At 40.7% G+C, this 27,665-nt stretch overlaps 1 protein-coding gene across 1 annotated transcript in view; it reads left to right on the plus strand.

The window, feature by feature from the left end:
• Positions 1-20,305, plus strand: part of SCGN (secretagogin, EF-hand calcium binding protein) — a 30,902-nt gene extending 10,597 nt beyond the window's left edge. The window contains exons 3-11 of the mRNA XM_042464231.1: positions 1,914-2,006; positions 3,439-3,528; positions 7,062-7,118; positions 7,295-7,372; positions 12,421-12,476; positions 13,001-13,046; positions 13,140-13,199; positions 16,170-16,238; positions 18,964-20,305. Coding sequence (XP_042320165.1) covers positions 1,914-2,006; positions 3,439-3,528; positions 7,062-7,118; positions 7,295-7,372; positions 12,421-12,476; positions 13,001-13,046; positions 13,140-13,199; positions 16,170-16,238; positions 18,964-19,092 — 678 coding nt within the window. The 3' untranslated portion in view covers positions 19,093-20,305. The remainder of the gene's footprint in view (positions 1-1,913; positions 2,007-3,438; positions 3,529-7,061; positions 7,119-7,294; positions 7,373-12,420; positions 12,477-13,000; positions 13,047-13,139; positions 13,200-16,169; positions 16,239-18,963) is intronic.
• Positions 20,306-27,665: the final 7,360 nt, after the last annotated feature.

The raw sequence follows: 27,665 nt of genomic DNA on the forward strand, positions 1-27,665 counted from the left end.
TTTATATCCCACCCTTTTCCCAGTCTGGAACTCAAGGGGGCTTACAGAAGTTAAAAGGGATGCAGTTCAAAATGTACACTATATTAAATTTAAAATTTCTGTACTTAGGGCTATTTCTCATATCCGTAGGTTAAATATTTTTTCTTGGTCTATTTCTCATTAATTTCTGCAAGTTTTTAAACACAAGGCGGAGAGTTGGGCTTTTTCCTGTCCAGGGAGCTTCTGATACAGTCTGGGGTAGATTTCCACATCTGTATCCATTATCTCAGTTCTGTACCTCTGGATGGTCCCACCGATGACATGCTGAATGACTTTTGCCACATTGATGCAATGTGTGAATGCTTTTGCTACATATGTGTATGTACAGTATATGTGTATGTAAGGCATTCTGGGGTGGCAATTGGAAGGAAAGCAAAGAAAGAGGATGCAGAGATGGCATTCTGAGGTGAGGTATTATTATTATTGTGACAGATTATGCACATGCTTTGGGCTGGTAGGGAAGAGGCTGGCATGGGGGGAGGCAAGGGCTTCAGAGATGGCATTGGGCTTGAAGGGACGGGAAGGAAAGAGGTTCCAAAGAGGAGGAAATGCTGGGCTGGAAGCGAAGGGGAAGCTAGAGGCTGGCATTCAGAGGGAAGGCTGTAGAAACCCATGAGGTGACTTTGGGGGAGTCACATTCTCTAAGCCTCGGGGAAAGGCAATGGCAAATCTCCTCAGAACCAATCTTGCCAAGAAAACCCCAGTATGGGGTCATTTTAGGGTTGCCATAATCTGTAATGACCTAAATACACACAATACACACACACACACACCTGGAGGTTTTTAAATTTGACAAGTTGATAGACTATGCGCACACTGCCACCAGATTTTTTTTAAAAAAGGAGAGAGGAAAGCACCCATTTGGTTGGCCAATCGCTGTAGAATATGTCATCTTTGATGAAAGTGGAAGTGAATTTGATTGATAACAAAGGAGGCTCCATTTTAAAGTGGTACTGCAAATGTGAACTTGCATCGATCGAGGTAAAAGGTAGTCAGGACTTCTACCCAGGGAGATTCGGTATGGGGGCAACCGGATCTGCCCAGTGTTATCCAGAGCAAATGGGTTAGTGAGAATGGGACCCCAGCCTACCTTGACACATGTTCTCTTCTCAAGCAAACTATGTATTAATGATCAAGAAAATGTCACTTTTAAAGTGTCTTAGTGCTACTTTGAATAAAAGTACATTTTATTACTTCTGCTGCTGCTGCTGCTTTAAAAAAGTAACACATTGGACTACTTAGTGGCAACAGTAAAATTGCTTGAACGTTGATTTTATTTGGCAAGGAGTTGGACTGGATGGCCCTTGTGGTCTCTTCCAACTCTACAATTCTATGATTCTATTTTTGAAAATAATTAATTATTTGTCCTTCAAATGCCTCCAAACTCTAAAAATGCTCCTTCAAAATATTAAAATGGTGGCAAAATCATTTATTAGTCAATTATGCATTAATCATTATTCATTAGACTTCTGCTTAAATCAACAGCACTGGCATTCACTGCTTTTTAAAAAGTGACAACTATACTTTTAATGGGTTATTTATGAGCTTTAATAATTTTCTACAAAGAACCATATGAAATGTAGTTCAGAGGAATGATAGGGAAGATCAAGAAAAGGGAGCTGGAGAACTTGAGCTCTTGGGATTGTGTAGTTATTGTGGTTTCCCAAATAACACTTGATATACTATGCGTGAGAGAGAGTCTGTGTTTTATTTTCATGCATCAAAAGAAGATGTCAAAACAAGGTACAAAGTATGTCAAACAGAAATGATTTATTAGGAAACCAAAAACAAAGAGACAGGACAAAATGGATTACACTCAGGAAATTGGTTTCCTCTGTAACCATAAGGCCAATTTTCTGCTTTTTATATTGCAGAGCACCATAACTGAAGAAAGAGTTCAAAAAGTGAAAGAACGGTTTATGTCAGCCTATGATGTAACTGCAGATGGACGCTTACAAATACAAGAGGTACCTGGCTGTCTTTCATTTTGAAACTTTAGAAAAATGGACCACAATTGGTAAATGAATTAAAACTACACCATAATATATGTGTCACCATTAACACTGGATCATGTCATATTAAACCATGTGTCCAAAATTTTTAATTTGGAGACAAGAGAACCTCTGTTACCCAGGAGTTTACAGTCTGGCCTCCTTGCTTCCAAGCTGTAGTTATCTCCAGTCAGAGACCAGAGATTAGGTTTTCCATCCTCTCTTCCTCACATTGCAGTAAAATTGTGTACTTTTTAAAATGCCACCATTACCAGAGAGCTCTGTGTCAGGAGTGCTCACTGCTAAGGATGGAAACACATTGCCCACATTCTCAGTGCTTCTCTCTGAATGCAATGAAGCTTTTTTTGAGGGGGGGGGGGGAGATTCAGTTTACACTATTGTCAAGTTTTCAGGAGCCTTATTGTAAGGGGAGATAGATATTGTATATGCATTGGTTCATAAATATTTGTTTTGAGCATCTCTGTATGATTATATAAGTGAATGCAGCCTGGTGCCCTTTGTTATCCATTGGCATTCACCTCTTGACAGTGGCATCACTAGACTTGGTCACTCCAGTGCAGTAACTCATACTGTCACCCCCCCCCCCCAGGCTGCTCGCAATGCATCCCAGGTGCCCCCCTCCACAAACCACAACAACTGTGTGGAGGAGATTATGAGGTGCTGCTGCTGCTTGGCAGGATCTTCCAAGTTTTGCAGGGCTGCTGGCCGAGCATGAAATAGAGGCTACTCTCTTTCCCATCTGGCCAGCAGCCTCACCAAAAGAGGGCAAGTCCTTCCTACCAGCAACCACTGGTAGAGGTAGGTGCTTCTGCCACCTGACACCCCCTTCCAGGTCTAGTGGAGCTGTTGGCTGGGCAAAAAACAGAAGCAATGGCGGCAGGGTCAGCCATGGACTTCTTTCTTTTTTCAGAATGGGAGGAGTTCTTGCCCATTGCTGCTGCTGACACCTTCCTTTCCCAGCCTGACCAGCAGTTCTCCCAGATCCAGAAGGGTCTGTTAGGTGGCAGCAACACCAAATTTCCACCAGCATCAGCACCCACTGGATGTCAGAGGCACCCTGGTGAGCAACCACCCCACCCTCCTTTGAGGTGTCATCTGGTGTGCTCCACATCCCCTGCACCACCCTATTGACACTTCTGCCTCCTACTAGTACCAGTTTGGAACTCACACTGGCGAAGACTGCCCTGGAACACAAAATAAATTGTTTGTTTTAGACTGTTTTGCTGCTGTTGCTGCAGTTTTACTTTCTCTCTCTCTCTCTCTCATTCTCTCTCTCTCTCTCTCTCTCTCTCTGTCCCCTTGCTTGTTCTTGTACCATATACTCCAAAGCAGTATACAGAGGGAGATGTAAACCATGTTGTTGTTCTTGTTGTTGTTGTTGTTGTAGCTTGCAAATATGATCTTGCCAGAAGATGAGAACTTTCTGCTGCTTTTCCGACGAGAAACGCCTCTGGACAACAGTGTGGAGTTCATGCGGGTGGGTAACCCGGTGGTGCTGACTTTGGCATGTGTACGTGTGCAGTATTAACTATGGTTGGTATATTGGACATACACTGAGACTCAATCTGCATGGGCTTGCAACAGACCCATTTTTGTCTAAACCCACATCTGCCCCATCAGGTATAGAGGAGGAATGGAAGAGCATAGTTTAGAACAAAAAGACAATAGAGCTCTAAGGAGCACATAATCTAATTTCTCTACCCCCCCCCCATCCAATTTTCCGTACTTAATTCTACTACTGCATTAAAACTTGGCCACTGGTTCACAGAGAGTCAAGCCGACATGTGTGCATTTCACTTTAGAAATCCTCCCATTCCTTGCTTCCTATCTCTTTCAAACCTCAGCACAATCTCTCCCTATTCTTTGTGAAGCACCCTGAGAGAGAGACAACAGGCAGTCTCTTGTCACAGATGAGTTTTTGGAAACATTTGTGCAGTTGCATATTGCATGCAAGATAAAGAATATTATCAGCTTTCATTTTAACAAAAAACACACACAAAGTAATGCTATTTCAAGTCTAGTGCCTTTGTACTTTATAATGTTGGAAATACAGCTCACAATACAAGCACAAAGCAAACCACACTCCAGCTCAGAGGTGGACACTTCTATTGATTCTGGAGGCCCCAACAATCCAATAGTCTGGATGATGCAATGGGGTAAGTCTCTGCTCCAAATCTCATCCCATCCCATCTGGTCCTTCCTCCTCCTCCCCCAGTACCCATTTCTACCTTCTCCAAGAAGCAAGAAAACTGTAATGGAGAGTTCTGTGCCATTCTCTGCATGGAGAAAATCTCTTATTGACTCTCCAGCTGTTCCATTGGCATGAGAAGGGAAGCTATATTATCTCAAATCATTAAAAACAAGGGGTAGAATCCTGTATGACATTTCACTCAATATAAATTTGTGTGCACTTAGTTAAGTATCAGAGGTGCTAAGAAACCCAGTTACTGAAATGTAAAGATGCGTAACAGGACATTGTCCAGAGAGTTTGATGTACATCGGGACTGTAGTGCATCTGTCCTAATTCACTTCAACCCCATTGTACACTGGTCCCTTTGCCAGTTCTGCTATGTAATTATGTAACAGCAGCCCTCCACTGGATAAGGACATTGTGCATATCCACAATTCTATTTCCCACAGATGCATATCCACCTATGAGCACGCAATACCACAACAGGATTCTGGCCAGGATTCTTCCCACCACTCCTTCTCATGTTGCCCATTTGGAAATTAGAATCTAGTTCTCTTTCACAGAATGCTCTGTGTCTTCCAAAGGCAGTATAAAACCTGGCGTTGGCTGTGGGGGTGGAGATCTGACACATTGTCTAGGATATTAGAATAGATCTAGGTAAACACTATATGTAGGAAGCCAATCACACATTATACAAAAGGATACAGGGGGCAGCTTCCTAATTTGATCAGAAGGTCAAGAATTTGGGGGAGGGTTGCCCTCCCCTCTCTCATTTAGTTTTCCTCATGTAGATCTGTTTTTCAGGTGACAATTTACTACATGGACGAAAGCACCACACATGTTCAGTACCACACACCAGTCCTTTCCCAATTCAGAACAAAGCAGTTTTAAGTATGAGATTTGTAAGAGGGATAGCAAGCTTAACAACAGGATGGTCATAAGTGTCAAAGGCTCATAAATTAACCACTTAAAAGCTGAAAATGCAGGACTTCATGACCTTTGAGAGGGCTATTCAACATTTTCAGTGTATCACACAGGAGATACCTTGTTTATTTTGTATGGAGGAGCACAGACTCTTCCTTTTCAGCAGATCAGTCACACTGAGAAAATAATTTTTGCAAATATTTTCTGATCTTGGCATGCCATTTAATTCTCAAGGTACAGCTTACAATTAATTACCTTAAGGATAACTGAGAAGAAAAGAGCACAATTAGCCATGTAGTCATTGGAGTAATTTTGTTATTCATCTGAAAAGTAACTAATCTGCAGCCATGGTAACATCATGTCCAGATTAAAGGTGAAAAATCATTTAAATCTGATTACATGCTTCCTCTAGACAAATTTGTCAATAATTCCTGGGTGGATGTAGAGTACTGTCTTTCTCAGTCTTTCAAATAAAAGATACTGTCAGAAAACAATTGCATATTGTCACTGCTGAAATGATGAGGGGTGTGTGTGTGTACGTATGCATAATACAGCCTGCTGTTGTGTGTGCATTTGTTTGGGAACAAATCTCATTGAACTCAATAGGAATTCCATCTGAATAGATATGACTGGGATTTGTACTCATTGCAACACATGCACCCATTAAGTCAAGGTGGTGATAATTGTCAAGTTCTAGACAAGCAAAAATGTGGGACATAGAACAGCAAGTCTGCAATTCCGCCTTGCTTTGTGTCTTGGAAGTGGTTGCCCATTGCTGCTGTATAATACAGAACTAGCCTAGCATGGCCTCATGCTGAGAGAGCCACCAGAATCCTGAGGAAATTATGCATGGATGATTTCTGATTCAGATGCACCTAGTTCATGAACAGAGAGGCTTGGTTTAATGATGGATATTATCTTCTGTCCAATAACTTGCTCTCTCAGGTGGTTCTATGACTAAACAATAAAGAAGCTCATCCCATCATTTTGTCCAAAAATCAAGGCATGGGTATCTTAAATCAACCAAATTATTTTGACACCAGAGGTAGAAAATCGCACCAGTTTTTCTTCTTCTGCTTGGCAATTAAAATGCAATTGGATAAATTAAATAAACAACTATTTTGCTGCCTGCTCATGGCACACAAAATCTACTACCTTGGGCTGTATAATCCATGGGAGGATTATAATAAAGTCTCATTTGAACCCCATCCTGTTGCTGCCTTTCTTAACAATATATTCTCTTACCCAATAGCATATCTCAAACAGTTTACAGATAAAAATGAACACAAATATGGGCAAGCAACATCAGAGTGTGGTCAACATGACAAAAATTATTAATGTGCAAGAGCACACAAGCTAGGAAAGGCTGCAGCAGTTTCTCCCCCTGCTGAGTTAATTGGTGGAAAACTACTTTTGCACTTTGAATTCAGTTTGCAGCAAATGAAGTAAGCTGGGGCAAAGGGGGAAAGTGAGAGGAAGAGAGAGAAAACTGGAGCATCTTAGCAGTTGCTGAAAAAAATGGGACACCAGAGATTTATTCAAGACTATTCCTGCCAAATTGGAACAGTTGGAGGGCATGCAATAGCCATATTCAAGATGCAGCTAAACAGTGGTGGAGCAGAAAGCCCCATAGGTGCTGTTCTGCTGGACCCTAAGGTAGAGGGCCATCATGGAAAATGTGTTGTCTGCTTGTACAACAAGGCTGCTTGTGTGAGAAGCATGAATGTGAAACTCTCCATGGTATAATCTGCTGCACAAGTTGCTACTGCTGCAACTATCCAAACATTGTTTTAATGCTCTTTAGCACATCCACAAACAAGGTTGTGCTGTGGTAAAATTACATCTTAAACATCTGTTCTCCAATTATCATATTTTACTAATTTCTCCCTCTGTAGATTTGGCGACAATATGATGTGGACAGCAGTGGTTTTATTTCTGCTGGTGAGCTCAGAGTAAGTTCTCTAGAGACTCTTCTATGAGTTCTACTTGTACTCTTTCATAGTTAATTAGCATCCTTTGATTGTAACATTAGGCTCTTAGTTGAGCCAGATCTTGATTATTTCATACGATTTCTTCATGCAAATCTGAAACAGTAAGAACTGCTGCTGTGCTTCTTTTTTCACAACAGGACTTTCTCCAAGATCTTTTTCAACAACATCAGAAAACTATATCTAAGGCAAAGCTGCTAGAATATACTGATACCATGGTAAGCAGAAAGCATATTGCCTGTTATTTGCATCACTATATCAATTGCTAGATACCCTAGCTGGCCCATGGGATTACTGTAAAAATGGATTTGTGAGGCAAAGGATCTTGGGATATTGTGGATGGTATATGTTTGGCCCTCAGCAGCCAGAATAGCCAGCCTGTGTCTGCAGTCAAAAGTACTGTACAAAGAGAAAGTGAGATAAGGACATGTAGCAGGGTTGGTGCTGTCTTTTGCCAATATGGAAATATAGCTAATCTCACTGCTGGGGCACAGTTACATAAGCTTTAGTGACTGTTTAAGGAAGGCAAGGATGGAACTGAGGCTAAGAAGCATAGATTTTGAAATGTTAGGATGCTTCAGTTGTTGTCATCATTTTATCAACTGATTTTAAGTTATGTGAAAATAAAGTTAGGCATAGGCAGTACAGTATTACTTAGTATCTCTAAATAACATTTCTGGACCAGAATGAGACACAAACTTGCAATTGTTATGACCAGTACAAAAGCATTATTCCAGAGTTTTAAAAAAGAAATTGCTCGTTTCCATTTTTTCTGGGCTCAGTTCAGAGTTTTAGATGCAACTTTCAAAACATTAACAGCACACATCATATTTTAAAAGCCAAACCCACAGATTTTATTGGGCTTTAGTCCAGATAAATGCATATAGAATTGCAACATGAATGATCTAGGAATAGAGTATAAAAATAATTTACCTTCTCCCTGCCCTTTCAGATATCCTGAAAATGCTCTTTGAGATGTATCTGAAATAATTCAAGTGGCTTCAACATGTTTGTAGGAGAAAGTTCCATATTTTAGGTGCCTCTTCTTTCGTGGCACTCAAATCATAGAACACTCTCTCAAGAGACATGTTCACTTAGTTAAAATGGTACCAGGAAAAATTCATCCCATTCTCTGATGCTTTTTGTGTAATTCAGGCTTTTGGCTACTATCTTTTAGTTTCTGTTTTTATATGTATATCTTTTAGGCATATAAACGCTTATAATGATTTCTAATACAAAGAAAATAAAGGTTCATCATTTCACATAATGCTTTGCACTTAGATGTAAGTTTGGTCTGCTTCTGGTAGCAAACATTAAGCAGCATACTTTAGAAAGGCTGCAAAATGCTGTTTTTCTTACTACATAATTTTGTTTTTATTTTTCTCAGAGGATACATAGATGTGTGTATCCCTTTCCCTGGTTCCAGGGGGCATAGCAAATCAGGGTCCATCATGTGGCTAGAGATGCACCCAATGATTTGTTTTGACTATGTAGTGGTTTGAGTGATAGACCATGACTGGAGACCAGGGTTCAAATTCCAGCTCTGCCATGTAAACTCACTGAGTTACCATGGGCAAGTCACACTCTTTCAGCCCCAGAGGATGGCAATGGCAAATCCCCTCTGAAGAAACCTGCCAAGAAACTCCCATGATAGGTTCATCTTAGGATTGCCATAAGTCAGAAATGACTTAGAGCAACGCAACAACAACAATTTCAGACCACCACTCCTTTGTTTTCAAACAACTGCTTTGTGGCTAGCAATTGTCCAACTTCATCCATCTTATATTTTTCCAATCCTCTTGACAATGACATGTGGGTTTTTTTCTTATAAAAATGAGCTGTGCTTCAGAACACATACTATTTTGGAGGCAGTGGGGGGAGATTCTAAAAACCAAGTTATGAAAGGAGAAAAAGGAAAGTAGAAATAATAAAAAGGTTTACTGCCTATCATCCATGGTGTAACCTTTGAAGGGCATGTACTCATCACAAGAGTCCTCACAGCTACACCCATAAGCAAGTCAAAAATGCAAGCATGTTGTCTGATATCAACAAGTCAGCCCTGATAAATTGCATATCTGCCAATAGCCGGTATTTTCTAAAGCTGGTGGCTCTTCATTGACCCTTCAAGACTAAGCAGACTCCGAAATACTTGCCTTACAACAGGGATGGCTTGGAACAGTGTGTTGTTGCTGGATAAGTCCATTTTCCCTTCAGGTACTATGAGAATTGCAGCTAAGTTTGGAGTATACAGGGAAGTTTGATAGGACTAAAATGTGACATCAACACCCCTGATAATAGAAACCATTCAGTGCTTCAGTCCTGTGAGTACTACTGCATAGCTGCTTCTCATACAACTAAAAAGCAACCTCACCTAGAATTTATATTCTGTTTCCTGTAGAGATTTAAGAGTAATTATACACACACACACACACACACACACGAGAGAGAGAGAGAGAGAGATTTGAATGTAGCAGTAAACCATAGTTTAACATGACAAGAAGGTGCCTAGCCTATCCTTCTAAGCTTGTTAAGTACCCTCTCCTTATGGAGCTGTGAGTATTTACACTTTCTCTTTCATTTCAGATTAACAGCAGTTTGCCAATTTGTCCAAATCCTGACAAACTATGATTAATATTAAACACATGCATGCTAACTGAAAAACATGATTTCTAAAGATGGCTTCTTTTTACTGACCATACCATAAGTTCAGGTTCAGATGACACAGAAAACTGTGTTTGATCTAAACGGTAAAGAAAGATATCCAGTTTCCTCATATCCATTGCAGAAGAGTAGGAGAGCAGGCAAGGGAAGAGGGCACACATGAGTTTTTGTTACATGAAAGCAATACTTATTCTTGTAACATGGAAGCAAAGATGAACACTGCTATAACTGACCCTTTCAAGTAGAATGGCAGAAGTCTCCCATAAAAACCCATTGCTGCTCCTGATCAGAGCAAACATTCTAATCCTGTGCAGAGATATATAACCCCCAGTAGCCACACTTCCTGGTGGATTCTGAGAAATGTAGTATAAAAATATAATGCAATGTGCTGATTTGAAAAGGTGCAGAGGCATTAACTGGAGTTAGCTGAAACTGGGGGTGCAGTTCTGGGCCCATGTAAGGATATTTGCTCAAATTTTGGGGAATATTAATTAGCTCAACACGCCAATATCGGGCTCCTTACAAGTACCCTTTCTGGACCGAATCCCAGCCTGTATACCAATGGACCAGAGTTTCCAGGAACTGACGCAAAGGCAAAGTCTTTGAATTTTAAGCAAGTTTATTGATGCACAGGGGGACACACACTCACACACATACATTCACTCATGCAATCACTCAAGGCTAATAGAAGAAAGGGAGGAAAAGTGGAGGGAGAACACAAGGCCTTCTAATGGTAATACTCGCCTGAGATAGTTTCCCTCAGAATCAAGGTAGATGCAGCAGCACGATGAAAGGAAATGGGGAAAGGGGAGCATGGAACCATGCCAGGAGAAGCAGACTGACAGAGTGCCTGCCTGCCACCAACATGGAACCCAGAACAAAAGAAAAACTGAACCTTAAATAGGTTCCTAGTCACGTACTCAGCGGAGGTTGTTGTCCTGCATCAAAGCAAAACCAAATTTACACATCACTTGATCCATAGGCATCCTCTGCCATGGGAAAACTATTGAAACCAGAATGGCTTGTATCTGTGAAACATCTCCCAATCATATATCTGTCTCATAGGTGTGAAGGAATCTTCTTGTTTGCAACTCCTAACTAAGGCTTGCTGCCTACGTGGTCTCTCTACTTTCAGATCATGGCAGCCAGGGGCATCTCCCATAATGCCTTTCCATTAGGGTCATAAGGAGACATACCTTCACAATATAGATGCAGGACTTGCTTAGAGGCCTCTATGATCAAGCGATGCCAGGGAAGAAGAGCCACCTGATTACCTCCGCAGATGCATTTTGGGATAGGGATTTCTGGAGGTATTTTTATAAAATTCCAGACTTGATAACACCCAGGGGCTGTGCAAAAGTCTGCCTTCTAGAAATGTTAGTTTGCCTCTGCTAATGCTCTGCATGTGTACTTGTAAACACAGAATAAAACCACACATCTCTAAAGTGCTTTTTTGCAATGCTTATCTTTGGGAGGAAAAATAACTCTGTAGCACCATCCCTGTATGTGCTATCGCCTGGGGAAGTGGCAAGTGTACATCCATTTATGGATAGAATTATCTGCTAGCACAGTGAACCTGATGTTTAAGGGACAGGTGGGTGAGACATTATGCAAAATATTGTTATGAATGGTAATATATCTGCCATGAGATTTTTCAGAGCATTATAATAACGGAAGGAATAACATTCATAAAAGAAAGGTTAAATACTAGCCCAGTACTGAATATTTTAGAACTGCAACCCATCTGTGTAATATGCCAAATCATCTACCTCCACTTAAAAATTAAATCCAGTTTCTTAGCACCCTTTTACCATGAATTATTCATGCTTTCATTCAATCCATATCTTCCTCAGCCTTCCCTTCTTTCTGAAAAATAAATGTTCATTTTCTTGTGCCCTGCAATAGTAGCTGGGAAAGGAGGGCGATAGCAATAAGAAGTGAATCAGCCAGGATGGGAGCTATCAGAATATAATTAAGCAAAATCTGAATATATTGCCGAGAGAGGAAAAAGCCTCTTCTAGTCATCAGGATGAGCACTCTGGTGCCTGAATTTTCCTACCCAGAAGACATTTCTGCTGAGGCAAAGTCTTTGCCAATGCCAAATTTACTCATGAGGCTTAACTATGTATGGGAAGTTGCTTTTTGAAAGTAAATTCTGGTAGTTTCCGATATAGCTTGAAGCCCCTCAGACTAGTTAATTATTGTTATAGCTGCAGTTTCAATAAAGTAACCCTTGGCTCTTGTGTTTACCAACAGTAACAAAAATCGATGTGTGTGTTTGTGTGTGTGTGTGTGTGTGTGTGTGCGTACGCGCGCACACACACACACCTTCAAGTCACCTACTGATTTATGGCAACCCCAGGAATTCATAAAGCTTTCTTAGGCAATGAATGTTCACAGGTGGTTTTGCCAGTTCCTTCCTCTGCATGCTCCTTGGCCAAATATCCTAGAAAAAAATCTGAGAAGGACTTCATACTGCCTCATGAATTCATGTTGCAACACTCAAAACTGTACAGGCAGTATCTCTCTGAACAGTAACATTTCATTATGTTTCTTTGCTAGGTCACCTAAAATTTACATTTTTAAAAACTCTCTTACATTTTAGATGAAGCTCTTTGACAAAAACAAGGATGGACGACTGGATTTGAATGATCTGGCAAGGTAGGCTTGAATGGCTCAGCCAGGATGACCAGATGCCCTTCCTTTCCCGGAGATGCCCTACATTTCAGCTTTCTGTTTAGGAGGAACTCAAAAATGTCCTCAATTTTGAACATGACTAAGAAGCATAAATTTATATTTCTATTACTAGGTGTTAACTTTTCTTTTGTCCTACATTTTTCTGGAATGTCTTACATTGTGCGGTACCTTGTTCTCCTTTACAGCTATGACATCTGGTCACTCTGGGCTCAACAGCTTCTTCAGAATGTGCTTGTTGACTCTGCAGTTATTTCAGTTGTTCCCCCTGTGCCCTGTTGGAATTTTATCATGTAGCTTTTAAAGACTTAGAACTTCAGTCTGGGGCGGGGGAGAGATGCAACCTTTTTACACAACAAGCGTGTTTCCAAAAATGACTGTCAGTACCCTTGAATTTCCAGACTCCTCATTTATGAAATCTGTTAAAGAGAACTATATATCTCTGTGGAGTTGCTATTTGAGAAAATAATGATTTGTCTCTTTCCATTTAGGATCCTGGCTCTTCAGGAAAATTTTCTGCTTCAATTTAAACTGGATGTAAGTGCAGTAATTGTCAGCGTACTTAGTTGCCTCCCCACCCTCCTTTTCTGAAGGCAGCTTCTTAAAACCCATATCTTTTTCCCCCTCCAGGCTTCTAGTGCAGAAGAGAGGAAGCGAGATTTTGAGAAAATCTTTGCACACTATGATGTTGTAAGTTGGACTTGGGGTTATTAATGATTAGTTCCAGAGGCTGGAACATTACTTTTAAAAAGAAATATATTACACCTACTTTTTGCTTTTCCATAATTCAACAACAGCTAAACTAGTTACTTCTGGTTCCTTTTAGGAATGATATAAACTGTTGGCAAAACACATCTATGCAGTGGGGTCACATACACCCTGCAACTAAAAGAGTAACCAAAAGTTAAAGTTACACTACAAAAAGAGTTACAAAAAGGAATTAATTGCAAGTAACCTATTATTTCTTATAAATGACTTCTGCTGTCTACAAATAATACATCAAAGCTTTGTAGAGTTATCCTTAAGGAGGCTATGGCTTTGATAGTAATTAATTCTGAATTTCAAGCTATGCATATAAATAAGCACATCCAGATTTTATGTCCATCCTTTTCCTCTTTTTTCCACTAACCCTCCAGATGAGCCCCATTCCCACTGGGCTATAAATCAAATCAAGAATCAGATTATAGGAACATTGTTCCCATTTGAACTCGCATTCGATCCTTGTTTAAGGAAAATAGTTCCCATTTGAATCCGTGTTCGATCCAACTTTGATCCATTTCTCTAGCTAAAACCCAAATCAGCAGTGGATAACCTGGGTTATCCTGACACCGCTTTTCCAGAGGTTTTTTTTTCCAGCTGCCATGTCTGATTCGCAGCAAATTAATGGGAATGACAAGGATGTCCGAATCGGGGGAGGAGCAATGTTCAAGGGGCTGTCCCAGGGGTGTCACCAGCTTTGTCCTTTCCTGGCATTCACAGCGCCATTTCCCCCCATTTGCTTAGCCTTTTCCCAGTGGTGTGTAAAACTTTTTTTTTTTAAAGAAGAAAGTTAAACTAGGTTTTTTGGAGAGGGAGGGGAAAAGAAAGGAAAGAGGAGAAGGGATATGGAGAAAGGGAAGCTGGCGAAAACTATTTGTGAGCAGATAGGAAAAAGAGAGAGAGAGAAACCCCAAACCCTGAACGTGGCTCCTGCATCCAGCCTTGTTTCCTTTTTTGAGACAGAAAAGGGGTGGCTGGCTGCTGCATATTGGGGTGGCTTGAAGAAGAAGGGAGGATAAGAAGACGAGGGGGGGATTAGACGTCACTGTGATGTCTAATCGCCTAAGTGCTTGATTGACAGCTGTAAAAAAAACAGTTCCAGAAAGACAATGGGAATGGGGAACAAAAAAGTCTGCGTCAAAATACAATGGAGAACTATCAATGGGAATGAGAACATGGGTCAAGAAAAACTGAGTCCGTTTACTCCCTTTTGTAATGGGAATGATGGAACTCATTCGAATACGACTAGGAAACTTGATCCAATCCAGATTCGCAGAGATATACCTCACTTTATATGCCCAGTGGGCTGCAAGTCCCAGCAGTCTTAGACAGCATCACCGGAGGTGAAGAATGTTGGACATTGTAGTCCAATGTCTGCCGCTGAAGGACCATATGATTCCCATTCCTGCCCTAGACAGAATCAAGCTCCTGGAAAGATAATGTTCCTTACCTGACCATGGCAAGACACCCCATTCATCTGAGGAAGGAAATTCAAGTTTACAGAATCTCATGCTCCCAGCTTCTTTCTTTCATTTAGCCTCAAAGATGATACAAAATCTCTTTGCATACTGATTTTCCAGACGAACACAGCTATGACTTTGAATTTTTCCATACTTTATTTGTTAAATTTTTAGATACCTTATTTTGAAATTATTTACAATTATCTCATGACTTTGATGCAAAACTGACTTGCACAATTTATCTCTGTTGTGTAAGATAGATAGTGTGCTCATGGAGATGTGATCTCACTCACTCACTGCTGTCAAATGGACACTGTTGTAAACCTTCCTGACAATAAAAAAACCATGTTAATGTCATGTTGGCTATGCAGGATTGTTTTGCCCAGTTTACAAATGAAGATGACTTACTTGAATGATCTGCTGAGAAAATAATTGAGTGGCCATCTTATAATGGGGTGACCTCCCCTTGATGCTCCCAAGCTGAGTGTTATGAGAAGCCTTTGGGTTCCCTTCCTTAGATCTGATAGTCATGCCCTGATGTTTTTCCTGACTATTTGATACTTTCCGAAGACAGGAATGTGGTGGTAATTTGGAGCCAGAAATTTCTGATAGATCCATATGAAAGCTTCCATCAGCAATGCATCACTTCCAACCTGTACTCTGTCGGCAAACATGTCAGCAAATGTATGCCTATCAATAATTCAAATTACTTGAGTAAGCCAGTGAAACTTTCCCTAATTTTGACATGATTAGCAACAGAGTATGTAAAACATTAGTTATTCATATTGTCTTTGGCTCTTTCCTTAACTTGGTTGATCTTCCATGTATTCAGCCTATGTTCCTATGGACTTATGTAGATATAGGTATAGTACATATATAGTAACTTATACCTGCTGCTATCTCAGTGCGTTGGATAGAAAAAGGTTCTTGCTACAAAGAAGATATCACAATACACTGGACAGTTCCTAACATGCTGTATGAACTGTAAAATCTATGTGTCTGTTATAGCAGAAATTAGGAGAAACAGGGCCACAGGTGTCATATTTTCCTCTGTCAATGTTTAAATCATCTCTAATGACCAACCAACATGTAATAATAATAATAATAATAATAATAATACATTTATTTCTTACCCACCTCTCCCCATGGATCGAGGTGAGGGACAACAACAATTAACAAACAACCTCAGTTAAACGCATTGCTTAAAATACACATCAATTTAAAAGGACAAATAAGATGGGTAGTGCAAATACCATGAGAGTCTTATTTGGAAAAGAAAACAAATATGTACTGTAGTTGCTTTCTCATTTGACATAGGACACTAGTAAGCATATAGTTTGGGAGGCTGATGATAATGCTGATAGAAAGAGGAGTGGCAGGAAATTGTTTGTGTACAATGCATTTTGAGTCTGCAAAACTGTGTGATTTTTCTATATTCCAGAGTAAGACAGGAGCACTGGAAGGCCCAGAAGTGGATGGATTTGTAAAAGATATGATGGAACTTGTCAAGGTGACTTGCTAATTATTCAATTCATGTTTTGTTTCCTTCAGGCTTTTGTGAGAAGCATTGCCTAGAGTCATAGAGTTCAAAAGTACCTCAAAGCCTACCCGCTGCCAGTATTTTAGTTCAGTAGCATAAAGGCACACATCATAAAACAAATATTTGATTGAATATTTTGTATGCAAAAAAGTAAAAAAAAGATAGGAAAATGTCTCTTTCTTAATTGTGTACCTGGACAAACTAGTAATAGAGATTTTTAAAAGTTATGGTATGGATTTAGCTTTCATTGAGTGGGACCCAGTTAGTGACACATATGCATACAAGTGTGAGTTATGCATGTGTATCTCTCTTTTTGAATGAGCTATTCTATACCCAAAACCTTCCTCCCCTAGCAGCTGCCTTGGGAGGGTCTGTATGCTTACAGATAAAGAGGAAAAGGTGTTCAGATGAAAAAGATGCAGCTGGTCAGGGTTCCTGGGGTAAAGGAAAGGAGACTGCACACTTTCTGTGAATGCATCTTCATTTTCTTCTCCTCAGAACCAAGACCAGCTGCTTCTTCATTATCTAAATTACCTCCCTGTAAGCAGCACCCAGTGTGGTGTAGCATTCGACTATGACTCTGGAGGCCAGAGTTCAAATCCTGGCTTGGTAAACCCCATTGGGTGACAATGGGCAAGTCAGAATTCTTTCAGCCTCAGAGGATGGCAATGGCAAACCCCCTCTGAAGAAACTTGCCAAGAAAACCCCATGAAAGGGTCTCCATAAGTGAGAAATGACTTGAAGGCACACAACAAGAACAACAACAAACAGCAACAATAGTCCCACCCTGCCAACTTCCAAGGTGAGGGGAAAATATAGAACTGCATGGGAAGAGCACTGTGCTAGGGATGTAGAAATTCGGCTTTTATACTTTTAAATATAGTGACCCAGTTATAGCAGTATGTGGGAGCTGTGATCTGCAGATAGATTCCCAGGTACGATGAACTACTCCATTCTTTTCACTGATAAAAAGAATATTCCTCACATACACAAAGAAAAAAGCCATCTGTAGCATAGAGCATTCTCAATCAGAGAACTGAATGGAAACCCTTCAGAGCTCTGTAGGAAGAAGTCCTGTAGGACTTTGATCATAATGTCTGTTTCTTGCATCATCCTTGTCACACACACACACACCCAACCATAGTTTTGTCTGCAAATAATATACTAATATTACATTTCATTTGACAGGAATCATGTTTAGAGAAGATACAGAGTGCATCCAGGCAGGATCACAGACCCATTATTTCCCATTCATTACTCCTTTTCCTTTTTAAGTATTCTACTAATCGTTTTGATTACTGTTATATTTTATGGTTTTAATTATCTCATTGTTTTTAGGTTCTTCTCAGTTACTTTTAAGGATATTTGCTGGCCACTTTGCATGTGATCCTTTAGTGTAGGGATGAGCAACATTAATGGGGTTGGGAGCCAATTTTCTGCTTCCTGGCTCCTTCCAGGAGTCACACAAACCACATTTTATGGGGGGAAATGAGATTGGGCTGGTTCTCAATTTTGAAAATTTGGCCTTTTGTGTGTTATATGGTGGCGGTGGGGTGCAACCTGTTTAAAAGATAAATCAATGCTCTAGATGCCCAGAATCTGAAGTCCTGAACACACTGCAGAAATAATCCAGTTTGAGACCACTTTAACTGTCCTGGCTCAGTGCTAGGGAATTCTGGGAACTGTAATTTTGTGAGATATTTAGCCTTCTAGATCTGGGGTGACTCCTGGTTCAGCTATGCGAATTCACATTGTAACATGAATGTTTTATCACACCTGCTTGCCCTTCCATTGTCCTTCCAAATGGAGGGGGAATCGAATCCAAGGCAAGTTACATGATGCGGATTCATGCAAAGCACAGTGAGTGCAAATTGTATTACCACACCGGTGCATACCATGTGGATTCAACGATTTGAATTGGACTCTTGCATTCAAATTTGGACCCTTGCACATGCTCAGTGGGGCTCTGGACACTGTCCTCCTTCCCTGCCCCCTCCTTAGCTGTCATCCTTAATCAGGCTGAAGAAGCAGTCAGGGGGTGATGGGATAGGTGGCAGACTGGCAGAGAGGATGAGATGGGGATGCAGGAGCAGGCAGAGGATGATGGGATAGGTGGCAGAGAGGACGAGATGGGGATGCAGGAGCAGGCAGGGGATGATGGGATAGGTGTCAGACAGGACGAGATGGCATGAAGGAGGAGGGGGGGATGAAGGAGCAGGACGCAGGGGGCCAAGGGGGGCGACATCGGAATGATCTTCCACACCAGACCAATTCGAAGTGAAATCGAAGTGAGCCTGAAAGCGAATTCTGTGAATTCACCTTTTTTCCGATTTCACCAAAATGAGGGGTCATTTTGGAATCACTGCGGAAGCCCCACAGAAGGAGCGCCCATAGAAAGGAAAGTCTGATAACACATTCATGTTATGACATGAATTTGCATCTTGGACCCATAGTCACCTCGGATCTGAACTGCAAAAATCCCCAAAAACCTCCGTGTGATAAACGCCAGAGAACTCTGATGCCACAATGAAGTACAATTCCCAGGATTCCCTAGCACTGAGCCAAGGCAGTTAAAGTAATCCCAAACTGGATTATTTTTGCAGTGTGTTTTGGACCTAAGATTACCTAACTCTACTGCTATTGAGAAATAATATTTTGTCTTCTAAAAATATGTCTCCTTTCCCCTCCTTTGTAGCCCAGCATTAGTGGAACAGATCTGGACAAGTTCCGTCAGATCCTGCTTCGCCATTGTGATGTCAATAAGGATGGAAAAATTCAAAAATCTGAGCTTGCCTTGTGTCTGGGACTTAAAAGCTCCCCATAGACCTGAATGTGCTTCTCCTGTGGTTTGCCAATTATTGTCTTTTGTGGGAGCCTGCTGGTAACTGGTAGAATATTATCAGTGCTGTGTTAATGATCTCTGTTGTACTGTACATAGAAGACAGAGGGAACTCGTGTGGATATGAATATTCATTTGCAGGGATGCAGCCAAATTTAAAAAACAAAAAGCAAGATGTGATGAGCAGTATCACGTCCCCTGCTGTTCCAGGAGAGAGGTTGTCTGTAGGATTTCTTACACGTTTTTAAACAAGCACATATCGACAAATTTAGTCTAGCAGAAACATATGTGGCTATTTTTCCAGGAGAGCTGCTTCATGTTATTAAAATTTATTGCATTCCATTCCTTAGCCTGCATCTCCCCAAAGTAGTGCCAATTTCTTCTTAACATTCCATCTTTGTGACAGTGTTGTGACATATGAAATTTACTGTATTGTTTTTCTTTTTAGAAAAGCACACAAACAATTGGGTTTTGGAGGCAGCTCAGCATATTTGCATTTAAAAAAGCAGAAGTTTAAAAAGAGAATAGGGCTGGTGTCTCCATTAGTTACAAATATTACACCCCAAAATAACGACCCTGCTATATTTGACTGATTTGGGCCTAAATCTTATTGTCATTCCCAACATGAGTAAACCTTTCAAACCTGTGGGATTTTAACTATGTGTTGATGTATTCACTAATCGATTCACTGGGGCTACTCTAGTCTGTCTTCTGTGTATCAGTCTGCAGATTAGCTTTGACAACTTTCCACTATCTCTTTTTTGAGCTTTTTCAATTCAGGATGTCTCAGCACAAGAATCTATCAATCCTTAATGTAGCCTACTTTCTCTCAACATATGACTTTAAAGACACTACTGCCTTTTTTTCTCTGTGGCTTTTGCAATCTTAGTTTATATTTTGTATACGATGTAAATCCAATGTGATATGCATACCATAAAAAGGTAGTTGCAACTAGTCTCCGTAATTTTCAGTGAAACAGTTACCAGTGTCACAGATCTCCTCAAATGTACACCATAGGTTTTATTGCAAGGGGAATAAAAGTATAGAAGGAAATATCAGTGTGTTTCCATCGTCTGTCTACCTTTTGGAATATTGTAATGATTTGCCATCTCCCTCACTTCCCATGTATTAGTAGCAATGGATATTATTACTTCTAACATAGTTACCAGTCTTCTGAGATTATATTTCTGAATCCGTATATTCCAGCACTGTTTCTTGTGTTTTATTCATGTGCCTTGTGATGCCTGGGTTGTTTTAAGATATAATGAGCAGAATATCATTCTCACCTGCTTGCCTCTTTTTTATCTGGGTGTCTTGCCATGGTCAGGTAAGGATATATGTATAATTATTTTCCTCTCCCTTTTAAAAAGGAGGAATCCCCGAAGACATTATTATGCTGATGAATTTATGTATACTGATGCCCTTCCTTCTTCAGACACATGGGACTATTGCATACTAAATGTCATGCCAATATTTCAATGTTCCTGTCAGACAACCAGAAAGCGGTGCATTAGTGAATTAAAAACCATTTAGCCAATATAGCTGTGCAAGACAGATAATTTAGATGGGGAAAGCTGTTTATTTCACTTTCTCCCATATTTTATTATTTTTTTAAAACCAATCTTTTTTGTCCTGAAGGCATTTGTGAATTTTGATAATGTCTTCAAAAGCAAACTGAAATGAATGTCCTCCTCTGTCAGAATCTGCCAAATTCTACAGATACTGCAATTCTGAGTATGAAATGGACAATATTGTGTCTACCTACTGTATAGGCATAAAATAAGAGGACACCTTCAGGGAAAAGTAATTGCAACTCTAATCCAGAACCAACATGGATGAATACACAGGTAAACACACATAGATATAAATTGATTGATCTTGTTTCTGTCACAGTCAGGTTTCTAAAACTGCAGATTCTTTCCTTCTAGAATATGGAAATATTTATGGTTGTTGGTAAATTCTTATTTTAAAAAATAAAACTGAAATGTAATTCTTACCCATCTGTGTTTAACAGCATTCCTGCTGCCTGTCTAGAGGTATATGCAATTCAGTTTCTATACCAGTACATTTCAGTGACTGAAAACAATTCTATGGGCTGCATGTAAGAACCATATTTTGACTATTAAACCACAGTGTTGCCTTAAGGTCCTTACAATGTCACCCTCCAATCTGATTAGCTCAGGGCTCAGGGGATGAAAATGGCTGGAGAAGTGTAGCTGGGGTTTGAACCCGAAAAGTAGAAAGCTATCCTGAAGATGAAAAGGATACATGCTATCTTAATGGGGGCAAAGGCCAAGTTTTACAATGTATTACAACACAATATCATGTTATTATCTGATATCAAAACAGCTTTGTTTCATGAATGAGAGACAAGCACCTCAGTTATTAACAGCTATGCTCATGTTTTGCAAACTCAGAGCTATAGCTTCCATTATTGAGCTAATCCACCTGTGAATATCCTCTTTTCTTGCTGCTTTCCTTTTTCCCAGTATTATTGGCTTTTCCAGTGAATTGTGTCATCTCATAATATGCCCAAAGTATGGTAGCCCCAGTTGCAGTGAAACATATGCACCTTAACCCTTTGGTACATTACTCCTTTGAGTTCTGGAGCTTGAGCCTTATTTCTCCCACAAGCAAGTTCACTTTCAGTACTGGAGCCAGACTGACTGAAAAGCATGGAGATTACTGCACGGCTTTTTCCCTTGATCTGGGCACGGGCTGAGACTATAAACAGATGTTATCGCACAGCTCCATGCCCATATTGGAGATGTCCCGTATCCGATTGGGACTTCTCCCATACTTAGCAATGTATGAAAAAGTACCATTTCTAGCTAAGTACAGGAGATGTCCCGATTGGGTACGGGATGACTCTGATCTGGGCATGGAACTGTGCAATAACATCAATTTATACACAGTCTCAGCCCATGCCCAGATCAGGAGAAAACAGCCAGTGAGATAATCTCCTGCGTGTTAAAATGCAACAATGGTGACTAAGAGAACAGGAGAAGGAGACGTATTTCAGCAGGCCAATGTTTATATCATTTAATTATTATTATTTTTAAATGACCAAAGCCCTGATCCCTCCAGAGATATGAATGGTTAGGATGAAAGAGGAATAATCATTTTCCTCTCTGTAAGCCAGTTGATATCAGGCCTGGTGGTCCCACAACCTGACACTATCCAGTCTATGTCTGGATACTTCCAGCTGGCATTTCATCTGAGGAACCACATCCATTGCACTGCTGCCCACCATAGTGCTGGGTGGGCCATTAAAGAGCTTACACTGCAGGAGTGCCTTATTTGGAGTGTTTGCAGCCTCCCTTAGTTGTACCAAACTTTCATTTAACACAGCTAGCATGCCCATTCATGGATTATTCAGCCTTGTGAGTGTCCTTCTTATACTCATTTAAATAAAGACCATCTTTCCAAACACTTCTTCTATACTCCCTTTTCTGACAACCTATCTAGACTCTAGTCCATCTGCAAAGGTTGTGGGGCAATCACCCATACCCTGAGATGTTAAGGATTTAGCCCTCAACAGCACTCACCGTGGGACCTTCCTTGCAGACTGTATCTTTTTCCCTACTGCCACTTTGCAAATAGGTGTGGAGAAGAGGTGGAATTGTAACATGGAAAAGTAAATTCTCTCATGAGTGTATGTATGCCCAAATATAATTCTGATATCTCTATGAACAAGAATGTTATACTTCAAACAAACAGGAATAGAAGTGAACAGAATGCCAAGCAACAGATTTAAACAAAGGCTTTAGTTGGCCCAGATCTTTATATCAACTGCCAGAATAACAAAAAGAATGGGGAAGATTTGGTTTAATGTCCCTGTTTCATGCTATTATTCACTGCCTCACTCCTAGCCAGCAGTACCTTTTCACCACCTTCCAAAAGCCTTAATTGTGAGCCAAATATACTGGTGGTAGTCCAGATAAAACTAAGCATTGTTCACTGAAATGTTTAATGGGACTCAAAAGTGCTATGCTTACTTTGTATTAAATTCAGTTTGACAGGGATTTTTTATTTTAAAAATCTAGAAGTGAGAGAACTCATATGGAGAAATGACTATATGCAACTTTCTCCTACCTGGAACCAGTAGTGTCACTGCAGAGTACAGGGTGTGTGGAGCAGACTGAGTGACACCTCAGAAGGGGTGACACCAGGTCAGCTCCCAGCCCCCCACCAGTGCTGTTTTGGCCACACAGGCACTGTTCCGCCTATTGTGGGAGCTCTTTGGGTCCATGCTGGCTCTCCCCAGTCCTAGACCCCACCCAGGTGCTCTTGAGGCTGCATTGGCTCTCCCCAGTCTGGTGTGGGCACACCTAGGCCCCATCTGGGTGCTCTTGAGGCCTGGCCGGCTCTCCTCAACCCTGCGCTGGGGCCACAGGGGTGCCCCTCCAGCCCATGCAGGTGTTCCCATACACCCCTACTCCAGAAACCCCATCAGAAATCTGGGGCCAGAAGCCCCACCCCCTGGAAACCCTACCCTCGCACCTGGTGTCACACAATGTGGGAACGCCACTGTCTGGTACCCAAATATACTGGCAGCAATCCAGATAAAACTGAACATTGTTCACTGAAATGATTAATGGGACTCAAATGTACTACAACTCCCACTATCACCAGCCAGCTTGGCCATTGGATGTGCTGACTGGGAATGATGGGATCTTTGCTCCAACACATCTGGAGGACAGCAAATAGGGGCTGATAGGTAGAGTTGGAGTATTGGGCTGGATGTGGAAACTACCATTTTCTATTCCCACTCATCTACCACAATCCCTAGCTCCAAAGTTCATGGGGAAGTCTGAAAGTGTTTCAGCCTCACTGACTTAGGGCCATGAAGCCACACTGGCAATTACACACCAGTCGGCTTTTGGGTTACTTGGGGGTGTGGCACCACTGGCCTCAGAGCCAGCTAGCCCTCAGATGCCACTAGGCCCAGAGCAAGTGAAAAGCTGGCTCTACAGATGAAGGGGTAGCTTTTTTTTCACCCCAAATAGGAGCAGACTTTTTCCACTTTTGGACCAGAAGCTGTCCAGACTGGGCCTGCATCATGCGGCTGCTACTGCACCAATCCGGCTTTCTCAAGGGCGGCATCATGCCACTTCTTTAGGGCCATCTGTTTTGCCCTATAGATTGCTTTTTGCTGGGATGGAGAAGATGAAGACCAATGTAAATAAAAATATAGCTGCATTCATATCTGGGAAAACAGTAGTAACATTTAAATTATTTCCACAAATGGCCCCAAGAGGCACTGCTTTTAATACCTGTTAATGTTTCTAAAAGTTGACTTTAAGTTTTGAAAATTCAAAACTGAAGAAAATTCCTTCCAGCTATGAAATAATTGAGTGCCAGAGAACATTGGTAGGCAAATTGGGAGAAGCATTTGAGCAGAAGGGCAAAATTCTCAGCAGGGTACCTTGAGAGTGTTTGTTGTGATTATTTGGTCTTCATATCACATAAGTGTAGCAATGTTATCTTTTTCTTCCTGTTTTAATAGTTAAAGGGCTTTGCATTTTTGACAGGCATACTTGGTACTTATCTATCTAACACACCAAAGCCAACCTTGTACATTGCCCAGTGTAGTGCAAGAGTTCCATAAGCAGAATTCTGGTAAGAGTCCTTGCTCACCACCCTCATGGTTTTTTTTGCAATAGCCCTTGAATAGCTATTTTATGGTTGGTAACATCAGAGAACATAAACAAAACAACACCAATGACATCTTTCACTCAGATCCACTAGGGTCTTTGCACATGATGCTATTAGTTTGAGTCTGGTTATAAAACCTATTGCCAGACATTTCCCTAATCCAGCCCCCCTCCCCACACACACACATTATCCTCAAGCCATGGCATGTCCATTCAGGAGGATTATCACAGCAAAACCATGAGCACTTCAGGGGATTTTGGTCATGGCAGAAGGTGGGAAATAATACCAATCTCTGCAATAACCACAACAAAAAGGCATAGTCCGGTATATGATGGGTTTACCCTTGGGTATTCACTGACTAAAGATTCTGCATTCTGTACTAGCCTGTAGTAGCCTTAGGACTCTGGGAGGTGAGGGTCTGAATTTCTTCTTGGTCATGGAAACCCAGTTGGTGATCATGGGAAAGTCACACTCTTTCAGCATAAGAGGAAGACAAAGGCAAACCCTCTCTGAACATATCTAACCAAGAAAACCCAGTGATAGAGTCACCTTATTTTTGCCATAAGTTGTAAATTACTGGAAGATACACAAAAGCAACAACAACAAAGTGCCTAAATAGCAACTAACATTCGCTAAAAGGATGCCAGCCCAAGACTGCAATCCTTTAGCCACCTGCTGATTGACCTGAATAGGACTTACCAAAATAGCAATAGCATTTACATTTCTGTATGGCTTCATACTGAACCAAGAAGTCTCTAAGTAGTTTACAACATGTAAGACAATTCCCCCCCAACAAGGGTACTAATTTTACCAACCTACAAAAGGATGGAAGGCTGAGTTGACCTTGGAGCCCCTCAGGGTTGAACTCACAGTGTTGTGGCTGCAGTACAGGCACTTAACCACTGTGCCACCAGGGCTCCCTCAGAGGTAATTCATATTGAATTGCATAGTGCTCATGACTTTATTGAAAGAGTTGCTCCATGGGCAGAATGAGTTTCTCTGCAACACCGACATATGGGTTCACTAAGAATCATTGGACAGGATTGGAAATAAATGGGGGAAATTCTGTTTGTAGCCCCAGCCCCAATTTTAGGTGAGGCAGAAAAACAACTACATTCAAAATGAATGCAAGAATGCAAGCAAATGTGTGGGTGCATAAATTTATTGTTGTAGCATGCCTTCAAGTTGTTTCCACCTCATGGCAACCATAAGGCAACCCTGTCATGGGGTTTTCTTGGCAAGAGTTGCTCAGAGGAGGTTTGGCTTTGCCTTTCCCTGAGGCTGAGAGCATGTCATTTGCCATTTGCTCTTACACTTCAAGAAGCAAAAGGTGTGGGGCCAGCCCTGCAGGAAATTTAGGTACTTTATCTGAATATTTATTCTGGAATATTAATTAAGCCACTACAGAACCTTCCACAGAGACTTTGTTTAGTTATGTTTTAAAAATAAATAAATAAAAAGTAAGTAATTCCTAGTCTCTTATTAATATGAATCTGCAGTCCACAAAAGAAACTTAGTAAGAAAGAATTGAAAATGAAAAGGACTTTTCCCCCTTGGAGAGAGTTTTAGAAAAATGTATCTAGAGCCCTGATTTTGTGTATGTTCGTTTGTTTATACATTTATCTTGGGCTACACAGAAGCCCAATTATGTGGAACAATTCTGAAATAAAGAAAGGGAAGTTGGGTTGTTTACTGCATAGGGCATTCCAACTTTTCATTCATTTTTGTGTTGCCTTTAAAATCTCCAGGCAACCTCTCACAGCAACATTAATGAATTATAAAACTAAGGCAAAACAAGCTCTTATTCAGAACCACCCTAGCTTTCATATTCTTCACGCAGTGGTGCCAAAATGCCATCTACAGCAGATGTAGGCTGGTGAAGAAGCAGCCAGTATATGGTGACCCAGCATAGTATGTGTGTAAGTGTGTGTTTACCAACCACCACCAGGGTTTTGATTAACACAGGACATCTACATCAGGGGTGAGAAGGCAACTTGTGACCCTTCCAGATGAGGACCTGCAACTCCCCTCATCCCTTGCCACTGTCTAGTCTGCCTTAGACTGCATCTGCACTGCAGAAATAATCCAATTTGATACCACTTTCACTGTCATGGCTCAGGGCTATGAAATTCGGGGAACAATATATCAGAAACAAAGAGCTCAACTCCTTGTGAATAATGAAAAAACAGAAGCTTTCAGTATTGAACGTGGTACTAGACAGGGATGTCCTTTGTCTCCTATTTTATTTATTATGGCTTTCGAAGTCTTGCTTAATATAATCAGAGAGGATTCTTTAATAAAGGGAGTAAAAATCAAAAATTTCACGTATAAAGTAAGGGCATTTGCGGACGACTTGATTTGCTTTTTGGAAGATCCATTATATTGTGTTGAACACCTTAAAAAGACATTAGAGATCTTTGCAGGTTATTCAGGTTTAAAAATTAAAAAACCACATTTATAACCAAAAATCTTTCCGCTGAGGAGGACAGTGTGTTAACTAATCTATCAGGTTTTAAAGTGAGTAAAAAAGCAAAATATTTAGGAATATACCTGACTAATAGGAATATTGATCTGTTTCCTAATAATTATGGTAAACTTTGGAAGAATATTAAAAGTGATTTGATTACTTGGTCTAAGCTGCACCTTTCTCTTACTGGTAGAATAGCTGCCATAAAAATGAATATTCTCCCAAGATTTATATTTCTCTTTCTAAATCTCCCAATTATTTCGGCTGAAAACTTTTTTGTAACATGGCAGAAGGAACTCTCTAAATTTTTGTGGGAAGGGAAACGCGCTAGAGTAAAATGGAAAATTTTGACAGATGATTGGGAAAGAGGGGGCTGTGCACTCCCAAATCTTAAACTATATTATTTTGCTGCATGTTTATGTTGGTTAGAGAA

Source organism: Sceloporus undulatus, chromosome 4 (assembly GCF_019175285.1).
Source record: "Sceloporus undulatus isolate JIND9_A2432 ecotype Alabama chromosome 4, SceUnd_v1.1, whole genome shotgun sequence".
Lineage (NCBI taxonomy): Eukaryota > Metazoa > Chordata > Lepidosauria > Squamata > Phrynosomatidae > Sceloporus > Sceloporus undulatus.